At 42.4% G+C, this 26484-nt stretch overlaps 1 protein-coding gene across 5 annotated transcripts in view; it reads left to right on the forward strand.

Moving 5' to 3' along the window:
• Positions 1 to 26484, forward strand: part of LOC128758728 (AT-rich interactive domain-containing protein 3B-like) — a 46478-nt gene that overhangs the window by 4073 nt on the left and 15921 nt on the right. For all 5 annotated transcript variants that reach the window (XM_053864992.1, XM_053864993.1, XM_053864994.1 and 2 more), the window contains exons 3-4: positions 18112 to 18186; positions 18611 to 18683. In XM_053864992.1, coding sequence (XP_053720967.1) covers positions 18112 to 18186; positions 18611 to 18683 — 148 coding nt within the window. The remainder of the gene's footprint in view (positions 1 to 18111; positions 18187 to 18610; positions 18684 to 26484) is intronic.

Consider the following 26484-nt stretch of genomic DNA (forward strand, 5'->3'; position numbering starts at 1 on the left):
ATCTATAGTCCGATGGCTTTTATTAGGAAAGGCGGGCTCAGCCTGGGGGTTGGGGAGGCATTGTGGGACGAGAATTGCTCTGTCCTTTTTTGTTTCCTCTCTTTTATCTTTCCTGTCATTATGTCAGCTCTGCAGTATTTAATGACGGCTCATCTCTTCAGGCAGTTTCAGGTTGCACGGCTGTAGTGGGGGGTGGGGGGCACAGTGGTGGCAGAGCCACTGTTTTTTTTTTGTTTTTTTTCTTATGTCATTGTCTTCGTGAGGCCTGAAACAAGTCCGGCAGATGCTGCAAATGACAACCTCTATTCATAATGAGTGGAGGTGAGAAGACAGAGACAGTTTTGAGGTCTGGGAGTATTTTTCTGTTTACAGAAAATCAAAGCTGTTTCAATCCAACTGAAACAGAAACTGCTTTCCTCGATGGTGTAAGATTGTCTTGCATCTAGTACTGAATAGAGGTGAGAAAAAATATCGGTACGGCACTTTGACCTCGGATATATCAATATTTCATCTCATAAGAACTAACAGCTATTTTGATAGTCGACTAGTCACCGATTAGTCGACTATTGAGTATGTCATTACTCCTCTTACTACAGTTAAAGTGATGACGTCACAGCTCGTCTACCCATGAACCCATTGGTGTCTTGATTATAGTCGACTAGGAATTAAACTGAAAAAGTAAAATACAATACAAAATACTTTGGATCTTCAGTTTTGGTATATCACAATCTTTTGTGTTGCGGTTATTATAGTCAGCTATATTATTACCGTTGTTGACCTTATGTATCATGATACTATCACATTGTGACTCCAGCATTGTGATAATATCGTGTCAGGAGGTTGCTGCAGATAGTTATCAAACAGGTTTGGCTAGTTTGATCCAACTGAAAAATCATTGCATCACTGCATTAATAAGCAGCCTATAAATCGGAATGGAACATTTGAGTTATTGTTCAGTGTTTGTTATCAACATGAGCAACAGTTGTAGTTGTTAACAGTCTAGTTTATAACAGGATTTAAGGGTGTACTGTACGGAAAAGTAAGTTTGTGAGAGCTTGCTGGTCCGACTGGAAAAGGTCACAGACGCGGTTGTTTCTCTCTGTCACAATGACACTCGACTGACATTCATCTCATTGGTCTCTTCCTGTGCGTTGGCTGAATATCATTCGGGTGGCTCCGGTGAAGGGGGAGGATGGACACGGGTTGCTCGTGTTTTTTTGTGTCAGTGATGTATGTCGAGTGACCTGAGCTCGGTCCTAAACGGCAGAGTAAATAATTGTCAAACAAGGAGGCAGACAAAGACTGCACATGGGGTGGGCAGTGGGCCGGCCTCAGCACTATGGCCTCTACCGCATTGGGACTGTGGCTACGTGACCCTTGTAATCCACCGCCACCGCCACCCAAGCCCGTGCACACATACACACTTGCACATATGGCCAGCGACCCCTCGGCTCCTCCGCATAATCCCTTTGTGATTAATAGAGTTTTAATCATGGAACACTGATTGTGTCACATGTCCTGCTATAATGTTAGCGATGCTCCTTTCTGTGACACGGAGAATGCCGTGACACGTGTGTGGTAGTTTGAGTGACAAAACAGACTTTGTTTATTGGCTGTAAACATTTACAGCTGAGGTTTAGACTTGTATTTTTCTCTTTACATTATGAGCTGATCAGCTTGAATTCAACATTTCGGTTTCAACTGAAATCTCTTCAGTTTTCCAAACGCATAGTAACATAGACATTTTCAACTGTCTTTGAATACCTAGTGTGAGTTCATTATTTAATCAGGCTTGGCTCACTCGTCCCCAATTCCTAAGACCCTAGTTCGTGCAGCAGGAAGTTTTGATCTGGCTAAGGCAGATAAAGGTTAATATCTCAACAATCTCAGTGACCCTTGTGTCTGTGGCTGTCTGCATCTGTTGTTGTCGTTGTTAAAGTTACAAGTAATCTAAAGCTAGACAGTGTTGTCTAACTCATGCTGTAAGATTGTTTGGGTAAACCTTATGGTACGTAGATTAGCCGTAACTTAAAAAGGTGTTACTCAAGGCTGCATGTTTTTACACAACAGTAGATTTGATATTTTCCAGGGCTGAAACAGACCTTTATATTAGCATTATTTTAGCATGCTTTTCCAGGCTACCCCCACTTAATCTGAGTGATACACGCTCTGGTCGAGTGGTAATTATTTTCCATTTGGTCCAGATCATGCTTCGTAGTCGCCTTCCGGCTAGACCTCATCAGTGCCTCCTCAGTATTTTACCCTATTATGACAGTCAGCTGACCACGGAGGATGAAGCATGCAAATTGTCTGACCGCTTTCAGTGGTCAGTCTCTTTGGATGGGTGGACACAAATGAAAGAAACTAATAATACAATGAAATGATCTCCTTTCTGAGAACCGACTGGCTGTAACTGTCCATTTTTTTTCAATCTTCAAGAAATAGAGGGCTGAAAGTTGCCAGTGGAATTTGCTCTGATGGGATTCTTTGGAGAACATTTGTAAGTGGCCTCTGTGTCCAATATCCGTTCTAATTGGCCGATTGTGGCCCTTGCGCTCCTATGCCACTTCTGTATTTCTCCCGCTCCTCAGGCACTGTAGCCAGTCCGTTGAGACAGCGCTGTTGCATAATTTATCTGTCGCCCCAGCAACATATCAGCCAGGAAGTGGGGAGCTACACAGCTGCAGCTCACAGATCGATAAGGATTGTGTGTGAGCTTTTAGAGTGGAATGTTTCACCGTGTTCTTGGTTCATTTATGTTTACTGATGAGTCCGATGTATTTCATAGAGCTGAGGGCTGCTTAAACAGCATTAGATGCGAGAAGTCTCAAGGAAGGTGGAGTGTTGCTCGGGATGGTTTGTGTGTTGAAAGAAACGCCACCTTTCAACTCCTTCTTAAATGTCACTCCAGTTGACAGAGTCAAGAGTGGCTGTTTCAATTGTGTTCTCAGTCCGCTTCCTGTACTTCCTGTGACTGATTTAATAAGTAATGCAATTACAGCGTGACCCCTGTTTGCACAAACGGCCCGCAAATGGAGGATGTTCAAGTGATGTAGAAGACTAACAATCATTTTGTCATGTACTGATCTACTTTTCCGTGTTGTAGAAGGCAAAGTTCATGCACTTATCCGCGCTCGTGGTATAGATTACATTGAAAGCGTGTTGCAGCTAACATTAGATTTTTTTTTAACGGAAAAAAAGAGAGAAATTTCTCAGCACAATGAATTAATTTTAGTCTTTAAGACCATGAAAACGTCATTGCAGTTCCATCACAAAGAAAGAATTCAAATGGAACCAATAATAGCATTCAGCTTGCGAGAACTGAAAAACGGCCATTGTGTAAGAATGAGCCAGACTTCCTTCCACATAATCAAATAATAGGTGTGGTTTTGGCTCATGTTTTATAAGGTGTCGCATTGACCTTCCTCTGTCTTCTTTAATACTTTTGTTCAAATCCAATGTTGTTTCCCTTGGGTATTTGATTTTGAAATCCATGGCTACATAATTATATTACTAGTGGCATTTTAGATGAATAAGCTGCTCACTAAATGCTTAACCTTATTACCTTTAAGCCTTGTTGCCCTATTAGCGACAACACATATGCTAAAGTGGATTAGTTTAACTTTTTCTGGCTTTAATTTTAATCTTCAGGTGGTGGTGCTCGTGAATTCTGCTTCATGCATATTCATGAGGGCTATAGGAAAGCACACGTGCCTCCTCCAGTGTGTGTAAGAAAATACACAGGGACCAGCAAGCCACTTGAGAACGTATTCTGATAATGTATCATTTATTATTTTCAGTTACACTGGGCTAGGCTAGAATTGTACTCGAGGTGAAATGTTTGTCGCATGTACGCAGTGAATGCGTTGTGCAAGCTCTAATAGAACAGGTTATTCAGAGTTTAGTGATTTTCCTTCGTTTCTTGAGAGCCACTGTGGACCGTGGATGCATTTACAATCCAAATGTCAATGTGACTCGTAGATCCTTCACACCTAAATGACACTTTTAGATATATCTGATTGAGTGTGGGTGGTGTCATTTCACTGGTGAGCAGCCCAGCTCATTTCGTGCTGACCTGTTCCTTAACATGTAAGTGTGGAAGATCCCCCCTACCCTAAAATAGAGGTATTGAATTTAGTAGGGAGATGAAGGGGGAGGAGATGTTGGGGAAGCAGGAACAGGGTTAGTGGTCTGGCTCAGCACACTGCACTGCCCCACCCAGAGGAAACATTCCAGACGGAATTAAAGAGTTAACTCTTCAAACAGTGAACATTCCCACCGGGGGCTCCCAACAAGAGACAGGGGGCTTGAAGGGGGTGGGTGGGTGCGTGTCCATGTTATAGTCTGCCCCTGATTGGCGATCTTTCAATTCACTGCACTCTGGTGTCATAGAGGCAGTAAAAGAAAAAAGCCAAAGGGTTTGAATGGGAGGAGTAGGATGGGAGGGCCCGCTGGTGCAGGCAGAGACACTTTTATTTGTCTGAGTCCCAAAGGACACATCTGCTAATGGCAGACAAGAGGGCGCTTCTCGCGGCATGTCCAGTCCATTGAACTCTGACACTTGATGGTCTGGTTAGAAAAACAGCTACTGTATCCTGTCCAGTCCAAACAAGCAGAGTTTTTTAGAACCTTAACACCTGTGGGTCGTCCTTCCTCCAATCATAGCTGTTCAGAATTAAAATGTGAACGCAGAAGCCCAAAGTTGCTTTTATTGAAGCAGCTTCCGCTACGTGTTCTAATCTGGTTTATCTCCGAATTTACCAACTACACACAAAGGAATCATGCGTTTTCCCCTGACGTTTTTAACGTTACGCTCATCGGAGCTCATCTGCAAGCCTCCTATAGAGGGAAATGCAGCTGTTACTAGGTTAAATGGCATGTTTCCTTTCGTGGTTTCATTGTCTATATGCTTTTAGTCATTTGCATTGTGGAGAAGATTGTGTACGTTGTGCTGCTTAAACAGCCAGCATTGTGTTTGCTACCGCTCCCTGTCCTCCTATACATGTTTCCGTGCTCATCTGAATTCTTTATTTTACATTCAGAACAAAGTGTATAAAAAGTCTGCTCCAGAAAATGTGAACCCATATTGTTGTTTATTGAGTATTGCACCTCTAACCTCAATTTTGTTGCTTAATCACTATTTTATTTTAATTTATTTCAGATGGGGAAAATTATTAAATTTCATTTTTATTTTTATACATGTCATGTAGGGTTTCCGCCATTTTTTTTAAACAGTAGTGAGCACTCACCCACCCCAAAAACCCAGAAAAACATTAAATGCAGCCCCAAAAAAATGCCTCAAACCACCATAATAATGTCCACCTCCATGTTATCTGTTATCCACTTGCTTCGATGTTTACACTTTGTTGTAATGTGTTTGGTCACGTGACTTTCCATCTTTAAAAAGAGATAATTTTTCTGAAGGCATGACGGCAATCATTTAAACCATGGTGGTGCGCCATGTTTTAGATGCTACTGTTGACAATATTTGAAATAACACTTTATTTTTCATTATTGACACTGACCCCCCCCCCCAAATAGTAACATATATTTGATCATCGGTGCACAAATTTTAAAGAACGGATGAGTAGTCTTGTTGTCTGTGAAATTACTGTAATCGGTTCTCTTTTTGTTTTACGCTTCCTGCAAAATGCTCTCAACCTACTTTTTTTTGGCTCAAATACGAAACTAGTCGATTGGAACCAACTGTAACGTTGGCCAACACAACTGTGTAGCTTTTCTCAGAAATGGAAAAGGGTTCAGACGTCGCCTTTTCATTTGTTCTCAGTCACTGGAGGTAGCTTAGTCAAAGTGGAAAGCCTGCCCAAGGTGCTTTTCTCCTTGTAGAAAAAGTCGGTTTTAGTTGACACAAAACATTTCTCCCCTCCTCCTGATCGATTGTGAGCCAGAGATGGGTGTTGAAAGCACGAGGTGTACTAGCCATCAGGTTTGAATTGTTGTTCTCACAACTGATTCCGCCGCTCTCGCAACATCATGCAAATCGCACATCAGCAGTCTGAGGCCTCTCACTTCAATTGAAACTCAAAAAGTTTGCACATTTGAATGCAAATGAGTTGCGTCCATTAGTTGTCACACTTTTTTTCTTTTCAAATCGACCCTGGAGGATTGACTTCCTTGCTTCTAATGGAAACTGAGCTACTGATGCCTGCTGTAATTTGATCAGGTGCCAGTGAAACCACAAATCCCCCCCCCCCCATCCCTCCGTGTCGCTGATTCTATTCGCAGCCACTCCTACTCAACATATCTCAACACCTGCTCTTTAATGAAGGCAAACACTGAAAGGGGTATAGACAAATGAAACAAAGACATCCAACAGCTTGGCAGCTGTGAGGAAATGGAGCCAAGGCCATATCACGCAGTCAGCGTCCCTTTTAGTTTTATATAGGCTGCCTATTTATAAAGACATGTACTTCGCATGTGTACTGTTGCTTGTGCTGAATCTGACGCAGTGACCTTTGGTACAGAATGGAAGGTTGTATTGTCCTTCCACCATATATGATCATATAAGCAACATACTCAGCCTGCTCACATACCTGAGCTCTGCATGTTTTTTTTTCCGTCTCTGCATTGCTCTGAAGCTTTTTATTATCTGATTGTTAAGGACTTATAATGAAAATCATTTGTCCGAAATACAAAGCGCTTTGTGTGGTATTCATGGTGAGCCTGCAGGAGGTGTTTTAGCGGCTGAGAAGTACTTGAAAACGTGGAATTTCAGCAATGCTCGTTCAGAAAGTGGGTCAAATAAAAAGTGCAATAGGAAGTTAACCTGACTCTATTAAACCAGCCAGCATTAATGGCGAGAGGTGAGTAGTGACTGTCGTCTTGTTAGTGGTTTTTGTGGCTGTCTTGGCCGTGCTCCAGGTTAGTGTCAGGGGCCTGCAGGTGCTAACTGGGCCACTGTGTCAAGGCCTTTGGGTAAACACTTCAGAGACTAGGATCTGGCACAACGCCATAGTGAGTAGCGGCTTTCCTTTCTTCATCGCTGTCTGCTTTTCAGCCCGCACACTCCTTTCACGGCACGCCAAATCCACTGTAGTTTAAAGTAGCATGTGTTCAGGTTGTTGCCAAGTTGTCAAGCTCAAGTTGTGAGAGCAGTCACATGCTTGGCTGCAGTTAGTAGTAACGTTATAGCAGGTGGGATGAAGCTGTGAACTACAGTGAAACGTTTAATGTCAGTAATGTTTAAGCTGGAGTGGAGGGTTTGAAGCAGCTGGTGTTCATCAGCCTAATAGTCTGAATTAATGCAGATATTTTTGTAATCCAACTCATATTTACAATTAGTCAAAAATTGGTAACATTCTAACGACTAACACTATTCCATTGAGTAGCAATATATATTTGCACTCTTCAGGGTAGATAAGGATTTTGGCTTGCTTATAAAGACTTAAGCAAAGTCTTATCATTTAAATTTGAATGACAAATGAGTCCCATTTAATGTCAACTCTACAGATGAGCACGGCGCAGAGCACAAAATGGCTGGATGCGCTTGACTGATAAATACATTTGAATTGACTGAAAAAAAGAGTACAAAGGCGGTTACCTAAAGCTGATCTGGTTAATAGACAATCGCATTGTGGAGGGTACGATGGACCATGTCAACGATGGTCGATAATTTCAAAAGCCGTGGTAGTAAATGATTGAAGAGTGGCAGGAAAATTGAATTATTAACAGCAAAGAATACACTCTGAGTTGAACTATTCCTTTTTCCTGTTGATATATAGGATTATCCTTCAGGTCATTTGTGACCCTCTGCTGGGGAAAAAGAAATACACAAGTAGAGAATTTGAATTTAAAATTTCAATGTAACACAGGAAAACCTCAAGTATGTGAAACACGGCCCGATAAATAAAGTAGTCGTTTGGCCTTAAACCCCCCAACCTTAATTAGCTGACCATCTGGTCTCAGGTTTTCCTGCCCTAAATAAATGTGATTACTTAAACAGAGCTAGACTTAAGGCGCTGAAAGAGATGCTTATTCTTAGTTGCCTCTGTTTTTTTAGTCATAAGCGGGATTAATTATGCACATTATATAAGAAGGGGTGTTTTTTTAAATAATGCAGTAGTCACTCCAGTCTTATGGCAACGGTTGAGTTTTGTTTTGGTGTCTTGATTAAATCGCTGAGTAGCCAGTCGATGATAAATAATAGCGTAAGTGAAAATGTTGAATGACACAGTCATGATGCTTGACAATGCAGTCCTGCTGTTTTAGTTCAATTCTCGTGAGTTGATTTAGTTTAGTTTCCCTGATAGAACACTGTCTTTAATTCTACGGCAGTGTAAGTCTTACCCTGCTTTTGTATACATAAAAAATAAAACCACAATTGCCTTCATTTTAGTGTGCTCTTATGATTTGGTCATGTAATAAACTCTCAGCAGTCTTACACACACACACACACACCTCAGAGTATAATTTTAGAAATGTTTTTTTTCGCTGTTTTACATCGTAGTTCAAATTCATGTTTCATTAAGTGCTTGAATTGAGTCACATTACTTAGTTTGTACTATTGGTTTTGTGTTTTATATAAAAATACAATAAAAAAAACAGAGCTTATTTTGTAACAAATGTTGATCACCGCGGTGGTTAAATTGTGCATAAGTGTCCCAAGTAAGGGTATTTCACTCCTCCAGACTGTCAGCAATGTAAATGTCTAGTTTGCCTAAGCATCACAATTTGCCTGCCAAATGGGATTTTTACCTAAAACACTTTTTGTGAAGCCTGACAAAAGGCTTCTCTGTGCCTTTTAACTTGGCTCTATTGTCAATATAGCCGTTTTGTCGTGTTGTCCCTGCAGTCCTTTACGTTGAGAGTCTATCCAGCTGTAGCTCTTTAATCTCCTGCACTTCCAGCACTCATATGTACAGTTGCTCATAAATTCAGGTATTAAACTGTGATTGTGACCTCCAGGGTTGAAAACTCTGCCTCTTCTCTGTCCGTTGCCATCATTGAAGACAGTAAACACACATGCATTTGAATCTGATCAACCATAGTTGAGTGGAAGTTATGTTGTCGACTGAGTCTTGCTTATCTCTCTGTATAGCCCTATATGGAAACCAAAGGTTTAAGATATTGTATTTGAATTGGATAATTTCTAAAACTTTTTTTTTAATTAATTTTTAATAATTAAGTGATTAAGTAGTTTCCAACAGTCTTACCACTAACTTGTGTTTCTTCGTGGTAATGTGGGGTCTACATTTTTTTAGTAATTGGACTAGATGGCATCTGGCATTTTTCTGGCCTGCTTGCTTTGTCCCATACCAAAAATGTCCAGTCCTTTAGTTGAGGCGGCTCAGTCCCAATTGAGACTGTAAAGAGTTAGCTGGCCGTCTTGTTTCTTAAAGGTTGCTCGTCCTGAAGGGTCTCAAAGCATGGGAAATTAGACGAAGACCAGGGCGTGATGCATCAATTGTATCTCAACTCTTCTGGGAGGAAATGTCTTGCAAACCAGATTTGTCTGGAATATCAGGTGAGAGTGAGTTTGTAAATTATTGATGACACTGGAAGCCTGGATGAAGGAGAACAAATGAGACTCATCATTTCCCCAGCCAAGTATTGCCACTGTAGATGATATGGAAGCCTCGCATTGCTTTCACTCTTTAAAATGGGTAACTTGAGAGTTGAAGCATTAGGATTTGTGTCCCAGTCATTTTGCTGGGGTGACTGTCCAATGTTTGTTTTTGGGCGTCCAGTAGAGACCTAGTGGCTTGTCGGCTCCTGTGGATGAATTCCAGATGCATGACGAGCCACAGCATCTCAGATCGGATCCCTGGGGGGCACTGGCCTGTCAGAGGTGGAATACCCCTGCACACTTAATGCTAGCTGAGAGGAAACAGATATCTCTGACTCTGAACAGTGAAATCGCTTCCTATCGATTAGAGTCCGCGGGAAGCTGTGAATTGTGCTTATGGTCTGAACATTCGATACCAAGGGTTCACAGAGACAGTCATAACACTGTTCTGATGAAGGAAATGGAGACAAGGACCTGATTGGATATGACGCCCCTCACCGCCTTTGACCCAGAAGCATATGCAATACAAAGAAGTCATTTTCCGATCTGGGTGGACGCATGACCTTCCTCAATTTGTGTGCAATTAGATGTGATGTGGCACGATCGTGGGGATGGGAACATTTTGGTGCTTCAGAATATATAGAGTTGTTTCTGCTGCCCAACCGATGTGAATGTTTATTGACGCCTATCGGGTCTGTGTGATGTCCCCAGCTGCCATTAGCACAATGGTGAAGTGGATGCTTGCCGTCTGAAACATGTGAGATATGTGAGGTATTTTTAACCAAAGCTTTTACCTCACGAGGAACTAGTAATGTGTGTTCTGAACTGAATGTATCAATGTATCCTCCACAATGATGAGGCATGTTGAGATTGATGTACTTTGGAACCACTGAATTGATTTATATATTGTTGGATGTTCGTTATACGTAAATGTATGCCTCACAGAGCAAAACAAATAGCCTTAAATCAAATTATCTGTGAGGCGCACATCGGGGCCCCCATGGAAGTGCATGCACGCATTGTTGACTTGACAAAAATTAAAGTTCTTGGTTTCTCAAATGCTACAGGAAGGGGTTAACTCTAAAGTACTGTATGTGGTGCCACAGATGTGATTCACTAAAATGTTTGCTCTGCCTGTGAAAGGCTCTTTGAACCAATGAGTGTGAATTTCTGGCCACACCAGCCTATAAACGTTGCATTTGTGTGAGGCAAAAGGGGCCTGCTAGTGTAATGGGGGATGGGGCCTCCAACTGTGGAATGTGGTGTCTTGGTGAAAGGGCTAGAACTGAACAAATGCCGTCAGTTTATTTGGCAAACTGGACCCGCTGGTCATCAAGACGTTTACCCAGGAACTAAATATGTAGGTCCTAGCCGTCTTTGCGGGCATTTATAGGTCTTGGGTCTTGTTGGCTGATGGAGAGCTTTATTCATGTTGAATGTTAGAACACACACGCTCCTGAAAGGAGACAGCTGAGGCCATTGCATTTCGGAAAATGACTTCATATTTGACACCATATAGTACAATCCCCTCTCCCATTCACCCGTTGTTCTTAGTGGGTCTGTGACAAAGTGTCTTAAGCTGGGTAAAATTTCATCTACTCATTGTGTGTCTATCTGACAGCCATTTTCATTCTTTCCTGCTGCCTTTTTTGTGCCATGTTTCTCTTTTTCAGCTTTGTAATTGGAGTGATTAATAGAGGGAGGGGTGGTCTCGCCTGGAGGCCTGTTTTTCAGTGGCCTGTTTAGAAGTGCAGCTCTGCTGAATCCAGAGCGTGTAGGAACATGCTCTGCCCCTGGACGTTTAGCCCCTTGTCCCCGCCACTTTGTCTGTTCCCCTGAAATCCAGAAATCTATATAAGCCAGAAAACTCATTGTGCCTCCGCCCCCCTTCTTAATCTCTTCTTTTTGGCGAAAAAACTTGTCTGTTAATAAGGAGAAAATGAATTCTATGTTCCCGAGTGGCTGTGGAATTTCCTTCCTTGCACATGGAATCATAATTAGCAGACTCTGTTGCTGATCTCTCCATGAGATCTTTAACAGTAGTTAGCTGCAATAGACCCCATCCGCTCAGCCCAACTCCCCAAAGCCCCCACCATTCGCCCACCACCCCTCCCAACGTCCAGTAGAACTATAAATGATTCCTGGAATCCCGCAGAGGGATCAAGCCCCCAATTATTTGATTTGGATTAGAGATTGCCGCCCCCCACAAAGCTGGTTTTTACAGTCATGCTGAGAGGAAGCAGATTCGCTTTCTGTGAAAGCATGAGGGCGGCATCGCAGATGGACCGAGGGCATCCTTTTCCCCTGTAGAGGAACAGGCTTACTGTACGTAATCTGCCCCAATTCATGTACATGTACAATAATTACTGAAAAAGTTGTCTCTATTAGTTACGTAAGTGCCGGGTCTTTAGCCAATACATAGACGTCTTAAATTCTTAATACATATTTCAAGTCACGTAAAAACATAAGCCTTGGTGTAACTAGTCTGCACGCACGACTCCCTTTGGCTTCTTGCCATTCATCACCCTAGTTGGCTGTGATCCAGATATTTGCCGGAGGCGTTATTGTTATTAAATTACTACTGCTGTGCCTGTGTAAAAGATTTTCCCCGCTGAGCTGTTTTGACAGGCAGGAAATTTGCTAAAAAAGATCGGGCAATGGGATGTTAAGAGTACCTGTGGGATGAGAGGGGGCTCTGCTGTTATTGTGGGGTCCTCTCTTTGGCGCGCGGGAATGTCACCTTCACTTCTCTCTGTCTGGTCCTGCAGAGCTCATGCTGGAGACTGTTACTATAGAGATGTTTCATGAATGCGTTTGTGTCTTATTTTTTAAGGAGCTGCTCATGTCTGCTCGGCTTTTACCACAGTTTAAGGAGGGTCTCCCATGGAAACTGACCTGTACACAAATGCTGGAATGAGCTGTGCTACTTTTCAGAGCTTGCTGTTTACAAGCTACAGTAACGAGTGCACATACCACTTTGTCTTTAAATACACCGTTCTTCTCTCTTCTAGGTTTTATGGAGATTTGGGGCGTACTGAATTTTTTTGCAATAGTCAGTGGTGTTTAAATTGCATTAGATTTCTTAAGAAATGAATGTGGTGGCTGTTTATTAAACTCTGGCGATGTCATTATGCTATTTAGCCGCTGCTATATATTTAGTGAAGCTTGAGCTGTCGTACGTACCAAAAAATTATGAAGAGTTTACTTTAATTTAAGAAATTCTGGGACCTGGAACTAAACTGATATGCAGCTGAAATGGGCTGTTTTAACTTAAATTTATCAGTCACGCAGCAGCTATGTGCCATTGTGGTTAGCATTGCATAGTAATAGCTTTGTTAATGAAAAGATATCTGCAATATTATAAATTGTTCATAAACATGCTCTTAGAAAGGCCATTATATATGTACTGTATGAAACACTGAATCTTGGCACATCATCATATTCAACATTGTAGGCCGACTAGGGTTGTCATGACATTGAAATTGCAAACTTGATGCCAACACACAGGAAGATTCAATACTGTATACCATTTTTGATACTACTGAGCTAAAAATGTGAAAAACAGAACCACAGATAAATGTTCAAATAAATAATAGTTATGTCTAAAAAATAAGACAACAAAAAAACAAGATAATCATATTTTCACTTGCAAATAAATACAAAAGGGGAAACCCAAATGTCTGTTTTTTTTCAAAGCTTCAAGTGACTTGGATCACACATGAGTCACATTAACTAGCTGCACTCTCCTAACCGTGTTAATGGCTAATCACAAAACAACCAACATTCAATGAGTGACATGCTAAATGCAAGTAGCACGGACTATAGTAGCATGCTAGCCACCACAACACACATCCATTGTGAAGAACAGGTTGCTTGCAGAGCATACTTGGAGTGCATGCACCATAGTTTGGATACCATGGCAAGTTAGTATCGTGTCAAAACTTCTCAGAGTATTTTTTTTGCGGACCTTTGGTTGGACTGTCCCATGATGCCAGATCTAGTGGCGTTGATGCCTTCCCTCACGTCTCAGTGTGGGCATGTAATCGTAGCCCTTTGATTCAATCCTGAGGGCGGATGTGTGGCAGTACATTAATTGAAACGTCTTGGGTGACATGGAATCAGAACCCATGGGGTGATCCCTGATAAGTGCTTGACTTTTGTCACATTGTGGATGGTGGCTCCGTTAATGTATCTTGTCGTCGGTGAAGGGTTTAGGTCACCCTGGTAACCATGATCCTGCCCTCATCTCAGTTTTCCTGGCGTGGCTCTGTATGACTGAGGATGATGAGTATTGACGTGTGCTGTGAGATTAAGTCCAGAGGGGGTTTTGGACCGCCCTGTGTTTGCACATCCAGGGTTATTGATTTGGGCCTCCTGTTCAATGGCTGTGGCCCACGGGACTGGCAGTATGTAGTAAAAGGGGAGCAGAAGCATGACAGTAGCACGAAGTGTGGGTTTGGAGCGCTAGCTTTTTGGGCTAATCACACTCACGTGCCACTTTTTGACAGCGAGTGCGTGGCTTTTTTTTCTTTGATTACACTCCTTAGTTTGTTAGTTTGGTGCTGTATGTCTCAGGATCTTGACCACAAAGTACAGAGAGCTGACTTCATTGAACTGTTTTTATTATGTCAAGTAAAATAAATCCATGACCAACACATCAATGTTTTTTTTTAGTTCAGACAGAACCTGGCTGCTAAACGGAGCCCAAATTCCACTTCAGGAGTCAATGCAAACCACATGATGCTTTTATTAAGGACAAGCCTCTTCATCTAATAACAGCTCGACTATCAAATTGGAGAAGTGCTGTCAACATCCTGAGCAATCAATGCCATCCATCCCCCACTCCCCAAGCAGCCGCCATTAACCCTTCTTGTTCCGGCATGCCTGGCCTCACTAAAATGGTTGCTCTACTCCAGACATCTTTCTATAATGGCAGCGTAGAATTAGCCCCAAGCTATTCATCGACCTTCAAGTAGGAGTTTGTGGTTTGTGTAATGCAAATGGTTGGATATGCAAAGAATGTCAACTTGTTGCAGACTGATGACCGGACATTAAAATACAGACAATAGCAACTGTGCCAAACAAGTACATGGGAGAGACAAATATCCTCAGAATGACTCACCAGTTGACCCCATGCCCTGTCGCACACTTCTGAAGTATGGGCTGCTGCTACATAACATTCTAGAAAACATATAATAAAGAGCACGGCCTCGATGCCTTAAAGTGTGAGACATGCAAATGTGTGTGAAACCTCTCACATCCCCCATGCGATGACAACCTGTGTGTGCTCACTTCACATTTACCTTATTCTTATCCCTGATTTGGTTGCAGGCCAGTAAGTCACGTATGGCCATAATGTGATTAACTAACCACAGCCTGGCCCATAAACCTGCTGACAACATGACGAGTGACTGAGAAGAATAATTTGCTGCTTAAACAAGTTAAGGATTCTCTTTTTTACCACACCCGGAGTTCATACACAAAGGATGCTTACATACTAAGCCATGTGACCACGGCCATCAATAGAAGGGCTCGAAATAAAGACGTGATGCTATTCTAATACTTTTTTTTTGAGCTGGACAGATGGGGAAAGAGGCATTTGGCCCAACACATGATGATCCTGAGTGTGTCCCTGTCATAAACAATGAGTGTGGGAATTTCCTTTTTCTTGACAAAGAAGTCATTTCTGGGTGGGACTCTGGACGTGATTAAGGGGCTGAGGTGAGTGATCATAAGGAGTGGTCCCAAAACATCAGTATTCACTCTAAAGTCGACTAAAAGCAACATAGTGTTAACATTCCTCAGCTGACCAAAGTCCCAGTTCAAGAGCCAACATGTCTATTGGTGGCTAACTGCGTCTACGTTCCAATTACAACTTTTTTTGCACCAGCTACAGCAGCAGATGTTTTTTTTTTGTAGCTGCGACTGCATCCACAACTTTGCTTGGATTCATCAGTATATTTAAATCTTTTTTTTTTTTTTATTATTTATTCAACACTAAATTTGCAGTGCCTGACATTTACAATGGCCTTTTGTTTATGTGTTCCTTCCGTTTTATGGTGGTCAAACAAGTTTTACAGAAGTGTCAGATACGGACAGTGCTGGGTTGTCATTTTAGACCTTTCGACCTCACTTCAAGTCACGAACACCTTGACCTCCAGGCTCCTGAGAAACTGAGCTTTCAGAAAGCAAGTAGGTGGTGTTTGTGTAAACACCTTTTCTGTTCCCCTAACAGATCCACCATTGCTCTATGGATCTCTTTAAACTCGTCGTATCTGGTCATGTTAGGATCATAGCATATGCTTTGTTTAATTTTCCACATTCTATTAACTTAAAATTATTGATGGAAATAATTGCGAAATATTGTGGTGACACACTGGATTGCAGAACACTGACATTGCAAAATGCAGCCTGTATTGACTTCAACATGTCATTCAGAAAGAGATTTGTGGCTCATGGAGTTATCACCAAATGTTTGATTTTAAAATACAAATAAGGTGAGAAATGTGTAAGGATGTTTGCAGAGCGTGGCAGAATGTGCCTTTCTTCTCCGGGCCTCTCAAAAGGTCATGCAAAATAAACATCCTGAAATCAAGTGTACTTTGATTCGTCATCTCTCTTTTATAATCTTCTGTGGACACTTGTTTTGAATATACATAATGTTCTAACCAGAACAGTGCCCAGGCTCTTGCACCTCCCATATGACATGTGAATATAAAACACACGCTAAGCGACACATGAACTAGCATGTGACATTATACATGCCTGCAATCATAATTATCTACCCTCAGAATCATTTATAACAGTTAAAAGTTAACAGCAGGGTCCACATTGTGTGCAAAGGTCTGCGAGTCCTTTCCAATGTACTATAGTTTATATTTACCTCCACATGATCATTGTGTCGCAATTGCGGCGAACTGCAGATAAACTACATGTACTGTAATTAGATAAGGACTGGCCTTTACATGACCTTTAATTATATCTGTGGATAGATGTCTTCATACAGCGACCATTTAATCCAATTATTTCTGAATGATATGTTTGTTAATAAAATTTGCATTCAAGTTACTGTTTCCGTTTTCCAGTTTTCTAATAGTGTTCCAATGGAGCCTGATGTCATCATTAACGTTGTCACTTGCACTCTTGGGGCAGGCCATCGACCCTGAGAGTTGCAGGGACGGGTAAAACTTGGGATGACACGTGTCGCTTCAGTAGTTGCTGTCTGGCGGGTATTTGTTTTCAGAACATGAATGTTGACAAGCCGTACAAATACAGAGAATGGGAGGGTGAAAATGACTTGCTCTCTTGGGCCTTGGCAACCTTTGCCCTCAGCACTCTCGTTTCAGGCCCTGTAATTGTCACTGACCAATGAGCTCCTGGTTGAAACTAGACCCCAAGCTGGAGCTATTAACGTCCTCCCACAAACGGATCTTGTTTTGATTCCTGATGCTTTTATAGGTTTTGTCTTTAGGAGACATTCCTGCTCTGCACATACCGTGCACCTCTTTCTGCCCCTATTTTCCTTCCTTCCCGTCTTGTGGGGCCATTGCCTCCCCCACGCCTTGCCCCCTTCCTCTATGCACTCACAAACATACACACAAACGTGTGTGTTGGTAACTTAGGGCTACTGACCAGCCCACCTTCCCTTGGCCCCTCCTGACAGTCAGCTACACTCCATGAACTTGGCCACCCGTCACAGCTGCGTTAGGATTGAAGGATGGGGGGCCCTTGTATCCAGCTGGGTCGGAAGACATGGTTGGGGGCAGGGCACAGATGCAGATGGTTTGGGTCAAATGGAGATGTTTGAGGATGAGGGGGAGGGGATGCAGAAGCTCAGGGGCACAATAACTCCAGAGGTTGCTCCAACCTCTGGAAAAATGCCTTTTCAAACTGTTGACTGTATGCAGTGTTTGTTGTGTTTAAGTTGGTCACCAATCCCACACAAGTTGTACTGCAAATTCATATTTAGTTTGACAACGTAAAACTATGTACTATACATTTCAGATCGGTTTACCCTTTGGTCATTTCTGCTGCTGTTTTTAGTGGTGGTGTCACTTTCTTGCATCATGATCAGTTTCTACGTGTTGAACGTTGTCACATGTCAGGTTACATGATTTCATCAATACACACTTTATTCTTGTTGTCTGTTGTTTTTTTGAAAGTGAACCAAATCCCAAAACTACCGTGACTCTGATGTCATCATTTCATTTTAAAACCTGTGAAATTAAGTGAATGGGGTTTTGTCTGTAGCCATCTGCCTGAACCTGTCTGCGTGACTACATCAACAAATCGTCCTGTGTGATTGTTTATATAGGAGCTGGCGCTGATACAAACCGGTGCCTACATGTATGCTAACACAAGTGTGAAAGAGTGATCACAGTAAATAGTCAAGTGTTTGGTTTCCCTAGAGAAAAGAAAATAACATCAAAGCAGAGGGAGTGTGGGAAGCTAGTTACACAAAGGCCATCATTTATTGCTTTGCTTATTACCGTCTATTTGTTCATTTGGTGGCTGAAAATAGACTTTCTGGCACCGTATTCCCGGGAACTCCCTCTAACTGTTTTTTTTGTCTTTATCTTTTCTAGAATGGCAGTGCAGGATGGGCAGATGAAGCAGATAGCAGCAGAGGAAGAGGGGAAGCATCCAGAGACTTTGCTAAAGTAAGATATTTGATCTTAAATAAACACATAAAATACTGAGATACACTCTCATTTGAACTTAATTGAATCTCTTTACCATGCTAAGGAGCAATGATGTTACATGAATGGCTATTCCCTGTTATGCTGATTAAAAAAAAAAACAAAAACAAAAAAAAGCACTGTCACAATTCAACTATATTTACACTGAATTGCATTTCCTGTCCCTCACAATAAATTCCTTGTTGAAATGTTGCTATTCAGTTCTAAAAGTATTCCAGCACAATGTTACATGTGTTCTACTCTGGTTTAAGAGCTACACGTTTACTTAAAGTGGAAATAACATGCGTAGTGAGCCAAGAAACAAGAGCTGGCTTTGTTGGACACTGATATCTCTGGAGATAAAGGAGTTGCTTTGCTTTTAACAAGCTTTTGCTTTCATCCTCAGTTGTACGAGCTCGACAGTGACCCCAAAAGAAAAGAATTTTTGGACGATCTTTTCACCTTCATGCAAAAAAGAGGTAATGATTAAACCATTTCTTTTAGTCTCTCAATGTTTGATGTATTGCACGTTTGCTGTGCTCACGGAGGACCTTCCTGATCAACAGGGCCAGTATTTAGACACACAATTACCTGAAACAAATTTACAGGGACCATTTTATTTGACAAAGGTTCCTCAGTTTTTTAAGGGATGTTGAAATTTCACACGTATCTCAATATATATAAACCTCTTGCTGGCATGTAACATAAGATATGTTCCATCTGAAAAGTGAAGTTTCCAGATCGGTGGCAAGGAGTTAATTTCCTACCCTCATTCTCTCTGTAGAAAAAGAAATACTACTCCACTTCCATTTCCTGAGAGTCATTTCCTGTCTCAGTTAGTGGACAAAGTTCTATTTTGTCATGTGTTCAAAATATGCTTGCTTTTCAAGGTCATGTGACTGGGCGGCAAATCTTTGCTTCACCACTTCTCCGGTCTTTTAATGTCCCTTATTAATTGTATTTTAATTCATTTCATGAAAGATTTGTGTCGCCATGGATACGGTGATATTTAGCTTTTACTTGCCCTCCAACTCTGCCATGTCACTGATAAACTAACGCGTGCAGCGTGCCTCTCCGTTGTGAAAATCCTTTACTAATTTCCTTCCCCAGAGCAAAGGCCTTAAGGGGTCAACAGGTGGGAACTGCCTCCGTTAGTTGTATGCTACTGCAGTATCAAAGCCGACAGGATTTAACACGGGCATTAGTTGATCACCAGAGGTGGAGGCTCAGCCTCAACGTTACCTTAAAGCCATCTCTCACCAGTGCGGCTAATTTAATCTGGCATTCATTACAGAGTATCTCAGGATGCTTAAGACCATTAAATGTCCTAGGTCAGGATCACAGTCTTTTTTTAGCACCACAATGACCTCATTAAACAAGATGAAATGTAATGATCGCCATGCATAGTCTTCACACAACCTCAAGCAGGTAATGCAGCGGTGGGATACACATTTGTTTTTTGATTTATGACTTCCATTCCGCTCGAATGGAAGTCATAAACGGTGGCAAAAGAACTTCTGTGTACTTCTTCGCTGACAAGTTAACCATCAAGTTAAACAAAATGAAGCAGTGTAGAATAAACAAGCTCATATATCTTGTTAGAAAATGCAGCGATGCACGTTTCTGTTCCACCTAATCAATGATGAAAACAGTGACTGATTGATGGAGGGAGTGGCTTCATGACTGGGCTCAGTGTGAAGCTGTCCCTACGGCAGTCGTGTTCCCGCCACTGTGGATTTTGTTAATGGTTCATGTATTAAACTCTGTAAAAACATGATAGAACAGCACAATTGCATAATACCCCTCAGGCAAACGTCCAATCTTTTGTCTACGGAATAACAGATGAAACCATAAAAAAATCCAAGGGCAAGCTGTTAGTTAAAAAACTGTTCCAAACATATATAAATAATAAAAACACCTATGTCATTTGTTAAATAGATCATGACATCTTTCCCAGAAGTGTCTTAAAGGTGCTAAATTCATCAAAATACCTTCCATCAGCGACATCTGTTGTAGGGCAAATTACAAGGCTTGAGCAATACCTCCCATGGTGATTCACAATGTTATTACAGTGGTGCATACTTTACACAGTGTTTTGTCAGGCTTTGATGGGTTATGATGGTCTGTTAGCGTGTGCGGTTCATACCTTATTATGTTTGTGTCATAGGCCATTATGGGCGATTCGATGTGTATGTTATTGTGTATGCGACGGTTGGTATGTTTTGTCAGACTGTGACAGATTAGAACACACGTACATTCATAAGAAGGTCCATGTGCAACAACATTTGTGTGTGCTGGTTCAGACGTTGAAAGTGCACCTTTCTGGAGCTCCGACTTCCACTTAGCGTCTGGGCTTTTCCAACCGTAGCACCCGGAGGTCTTGTTTGGGGGGTGATGAATTAAGCGGAGGGACGGGGTCTGTCAGAGGCCTGTTAGCATCTCTGTCCAGTGGCAGACCCTGGGAGTGGTTGTCTGCTGACCCTTTACTCACGCTGGTCAGGCAGAGAAATCCATCAGGTTGACTATAATGCCACCTGACAGAGGATAGCACGCCAGTCACTGTTGTTTTCACTCACTTGAACGCATGAACTTGGAGAGACGGAGCTTAAGCTATTGAGGTAATAAGCAGTTATGGGTGTTATGGGTGCAAGCCCAAATTTAGGAGTAGAAATTAAGAAAATTAGTTTCCAAAATAAAAGCTGCAATGTATTTGATGAGGTTGTTTTTCCCTCGATCATGGACCAGAATTGCGTTTCAGGATCAAATTCCCACATGATTATCAGTACAAGTGACCCGCAGTGTTGTAGTGCAAGGGTCACCACCCGACAACCGCTCCATCAAACACTACACTGTCCCTGCCGTGCTCATCTATAATGGAAAAGTGTGAAACCAAAGGAAGAGAATATGTGTTAAGTGGAAATTTTCACAGTTGTAGTTGTCGTAAAGGTGCAAATTAGCCAGTCCAAGCGGTGGCGGGTCAAATGTTTTGTGCACCATGCAAGAGAAATGTGTCTGTTAACAATCGTCAGACCAAGTCGTGCCACTGACTAGAAGCAATTTTAGCCGCTGTGGATGGTTTCACCCCTCCTCTTTGCAGACAGGCACTTGGCTGACCTCTGCTGTCTCCCATTCTAGTGTCTTAATCACGTTGAGCAAATTACTTGGCTGGATTCCCTCTTGGGTGTCGTGCCAAGACTATATAGGAGAATGGCCTTACTAAGCTCTTGTTATTGGCACCCTCCTCTTACTTAGCATTTCCTCTTCTTGTGGCTTTATATGCACTTTTAATGGGAATAACAGGAAAGAATGATGCAGAATGGCTGCAGGTTGTTGAACATCTTTCTATCAAAATAGTTAATATATTTATACAGTCCTGCAGTCACACGCTGTTTGGTCTAAGGTACTGTGTTTACACTGAAAGACCAATTTCATTTCATTGACTCAAAATAGAGTAGTGCTGTGCAGAAACTATTTGTGTTCAAGCATATCAGAGTTCCGGCGAGGACCATGCAAGATTGTTCTTCCACACATGCCTTACAAGGCAGACCTCTCCCCTCCCTTCTGTCCATGAGTGAGATAAAGCTGTTGTTGCCAAGCTAAATCATTTGTGTGGTTGATCTAACTAGCTATTAGAGGGATTAGTCAAACCGACATATGTCCTCTCTATGGTAACATCTCTCCAAGTGTCTCATCATCTCCGTGTCCAGTTCATATAGACAATAATCTTTGTCAGTAAAGCAACTACTGACTGGAAAGCATAATGATGAGCTACTTGTTACCACTGTAACCAAGTCAAAGAGCCTTGTGTTTCTGTTGTCACCAATGTCGTGAAAACAGGGTTTTCAGTTTCAAACAGTGTAACAGTTTCAACAAAATTATGATGAAAACTTCCCTCCCTATTCTCCAGGAATGACCCCTTTTGAGAGAGCGATTGTGTGCGTACTAGTGAACTCAGAGGAATCTCGAGATTAAGAGAGACAAATGGTTAAGTGCTTTTCCCGCCTCATCGTGGGGCCTCCGAGTCTTGAGAGGAAAGCAACAGCGGAAGGAAAACTTACGAGGGATTCCCATTTCCTGCCTCTGTGCTTTAAGTTTGTGTGTGTATGTTTGGTGTGTGCATGTGGGTCTGCCTGCGTTAATGGTTGAGGAATTTTAGCAGCTGTCTTAAATCCTGCCTTTGCGTGAAGGGGCCCATTGATAGGCTTTACATCACGTAAATGGCACATGACGCACATTCAAAACCTCTCCAGTTTCTCTCTTTTGCCCTCATCAGAGTTGGGAGTTGATGGATCACTTAATGAAGTCAATTGGAGTTTCAGTAAGGATCTATTGGTTCATTACGTTGGTGTAGCCTTCATAAGTTAGGCTGACATCACAGTTCATCATATCCATTACAGGTTTTGCTGTTTCACCCCCACTGGGAGTGCCGAGAAACACTTTGACACTGGCCCGACGCCACTAACCACCTCAAAGGTTTCGATTAAGCAGATGGTTGATTGTTTGTTTTGGTTTGACACCCGGCCACTTTCTCATTTCGGATGAGGGGGTACGGCGTGAGGTGGAATGGGAAGCGACTACCTTGGGTGGGGGAGAGAACAGACTGGACAGGACGGGAGTGGGAAAACGAAAGAGTGATGCAGCCAACTGCCTGTCAGCGCTGTCCACTTGAGATGATTAATGGCCGCAGGCTGTGATGGACAGACACAGAGAGAGAAAGGCTCCTGTTCAGTGAAATCACTAGTCAAGGTGGGTGGGGACAAGGGGTGGGGGGGGTAATGGAAGTGTTCAGCTCTCAAAGTCCAACTTGGGAGCCTCACATGTTGTGCACAGTATACAAGTTAGATCATACACAGTTAGGCATGTTGTGATCCAATCTCTAGGGGATGTCTGCTATTTTAGGGGGACCTTCATTTAGATTACTGTCTGGTTGTCGGCCAATGTGACAAAAGCAATTAACTTAAAAAAACAAAGGTGATATTGCTATATATAGACAAATAATATTGTAAGCCATTTCATCTTCATATTACATTTGTAACGCTGTCATCGATAAATCCTAAAAATGATATTGTCTACTACATTACATTTAAAGGACTCTTTCTGTGAAAGTTCATCACAGATGTTCACAAATATTATAATGTAGCCTGAGGTGATTTAATATTCATTAAGGTTTCTTTTAGACATGAGAGGAAGTTCCCTAACTGTAACCCTGAGACCAAGATCTCTGTCCACACCAATTACACCATGAATGGGCTCTAGGGGATCCATGAATGCATTATATTACTCCCCCGGTCAGCCTCACACTGGCCCTCATAACAGGCGGGCCCTCTGTACAAACACCACACTACAATAGGAACATTCTCTGACTCTTTGATATGGCCTCATTTTCCTTTAGTTAACACCCCTCGACTTCTGGAACACTACTGCACCTGGTTTTGTTAACAGCACAAACGCGTGCTTTTGTTTGCCCTGTGACCTATTTCAGATGGAAGGTTGCAGTGAATTATTGATGATCTATTTCAACAAAAATAAGCATTTGTTCATGAAACTATTTTTCTTTGATCAGTTTTGCTTTTTTGCTTTGCTCTGGAACTGGTTATGAGTGAATGACAAGTGTGGCAAACTTGTTTTAGAAGATTGCCAAGTCTATAATTAGTGAGCTGGAGGATGTTTTAAGTAGATTGCATCAATAAAATGTAATGAAGAAATGACATTTTCTCCTCTTTCGTCTGTCCCCTTCCTCCTCTTCAACACCACTCAATTCTCCTCCCCCCCTGTTTATTGTGCTACAGTTACAACCACTGAAACTTGATAACACCATGGGGGATAGGGGTGGAGGGCTGTGCTGTTGCCTGTGTGGTGGGGCCACGGGAAGGAGGGGCTGGATTAAGGGGCCTCCTGTCCTACTCTGAATGATTAATGATCTCCAAATAAGTGGGGCCAAACCTTTTTTTGATTGGCCTGCACTGACGGACAGAAGACAAGAGAGAGACGGTCCGGTGTCTGGACGCGTGAAAAGGGAGCATGAAGGATGAAGCGGGCGGACATGGAAATCACAGTGGGAGACAAGGGCAGACGGGGTGCAAGGGTGACAAAAGGGGAGGTTAGGGGAGGCAGTGGCCAGCTTGTAGAGACAAGATCACGGCCTTTCATTTCCCTTTTGAAGCAGTCTGTCAAAGGGCTGAAGCTGACCAAACTTGTCCAGCAGACAGAAAGATAATCAGGCAAACAAACTTTACCAGTGCGGGGCCTCTCCTCAGGAAAGGGTGGATACCCATATGATACCCAGATTCCAACCACTACTTTAAGATCACTGCCCTGTGCCAGACGCCACAGCTAGATGCAAGAGGATTTCTGTTGAACACAAATGGCTCTGCATTTGGGTTCAAAGATGTTGTGGTAACTTTGTTAAGATCAAACATGGGCAAGTCATTCCCCTTGCAAATCCCCACCCAGTAAATAACAAATTACAACCCAGGGGAGAAGAAGAATATATATGGTGGCACTTCCTTCAACACAAAAGGAAATAATAGCTTAACCATGTTTATTTATATGGTGTTGGGAGTGCCTACTCTAAAATCTCACAAAAAAACCCTCCACTTCCTTTTCTCATTCCAACCCCCAATCTGAATTGCCTCCCTGTCATTTCCTCTGTCATTTAGTCAGGATTGTCCATCTTTAATTACAACCATACTGTACGGGGATTTGAAGCGCTAAGCTGCAAAGCAGGAAGATTCTTAATCACTCCGCTCATAAGTGACTGAACAGAGGACGTGTGCCGGTCTCAAGCAGATTCATGCTTCCCGGCGAGGTCATCGGTCATGGTAAAAATAACACCGGCTGCTCAGATCATCTGCGCATCTTGTTTTGTCTTCAGTGTTGCGGTCAATAGCTGTGATTGTAAATGTGAATGACGTGATGCCAAAAAGTGGATCGAGACTCTGGCTTTTCTTTGGGGGATTCTGATCTGAGCAAACCCTCAAAAGTCTAGTTATTTATCTGCCCTCTTTAGTGAAGCCCATCACAATCGGTGGCTAAATTTGTTAAGTTGAACCAGAAGCTCACAACGATGTCGTCCTGTGCCATCCTTGCATATCTGTGTGTCCAGCTACTGCATCTGTGTCCTGTGGATGCTCTTAAGGCAACATTTCCTGGCCTCCACACCCTTGTGATGGATGGCATAAAGCACATTACAGCCCCCAGAGGAGCCCTAGAACAGTACAATAGCCCTGAGCTCACTTCCAGTGCGCCTCAGCAGTAGTGAACACAAACACTCACATGCAGCAACAGAGTGTGACAGGGACTAATGGAAAGCTACAGGCTTGATTTGTGCAAAGAAATGCTCATTTAACCCAGACCTGCCTCTTTGCTGTTGACGGTGTGCCGTGTGGGCTGCATTATCAAATAGAAGATAATGGCCTGCCAAAAGCATATGATAGATTGGTGGTAAAACATGAATTATCGTCCATCAACCACAACGACATCAGAACCTGTGGTCAGGTTTGAAAAAAAGATTCCACTCTGTGCCTTTTCAGATATGATCGTGTCACCGCTAATCTTGTTTGCAATTTGAGAATTCAAAACTGCGACCTAATTTAAGGCTGCTTTGCATAAAGGCATTAGCTGGAATCAGTAAAGCCGAGCACATGCCTCAATGTCATGGATTCCAAAAGTAATTAGCATTGATGGTAGTCAAAAATTTTTCCAAGACGCGTGCACAAAGGCACCCCCTACATCCTTCCTGCCGCGTTCGACATATAGGTCTTGGGCTTCCAGCAGCTGATGTCTCTCGTATTGATTTCTGCTGCTGGGCCTTGTCAGCTGATGGCTTTATATGTCAATCTGAGTGTCCATTGATTGATTGAAGGAGTTAGCTCGGTTATAAAGCTTTCTGGATCACAGCAGCAGCTAACGCCGTCCTCCACCTGCCAGTTAAGTCATCACTGTTGCCTGCTTACCGACTAAACCAACAACAGCTCCGAGTGACCACTGTTAGTCTCAGATTACTGCAGAATCATTAGGGTACGACTGGTGTTGCTACTTTGCTCTGGTTTTGTTTCATCCGTCGCCTCTGAGGTTTGTTGTTTTCAGTCTTTACTCGCCATACTGGTTTTACGGGAGTCGGACATGTTTTGCCGACCCTCTGCAGCTGAAACCATGGAATCTAAAGTTAATACCATGACCCCTCCCTCTATTATGTGTACTACATACCATTTCATGTTGCTGTGACATATACATTCTTGACATTTCTGCAAAGATCAGAGATGGCTGTTTACAAGGCCA

The sequence above is a fragment of the Synchiropus splendidus genome, chromosome 5 (assembly GCF_027744825.2).
Source record: "Synchiropus splendidus isolate RoL2022-P1 chromosome 5, RoL_Sspl_1.0, whole genome shotgun sequence".
Taxonomy (NCBI): Eukaryota; Metazoa; Chordata; class Actinopteri; order Syngnathiformes; family Callionymidae; genus Synchiropus; species Synchiropus splendidus.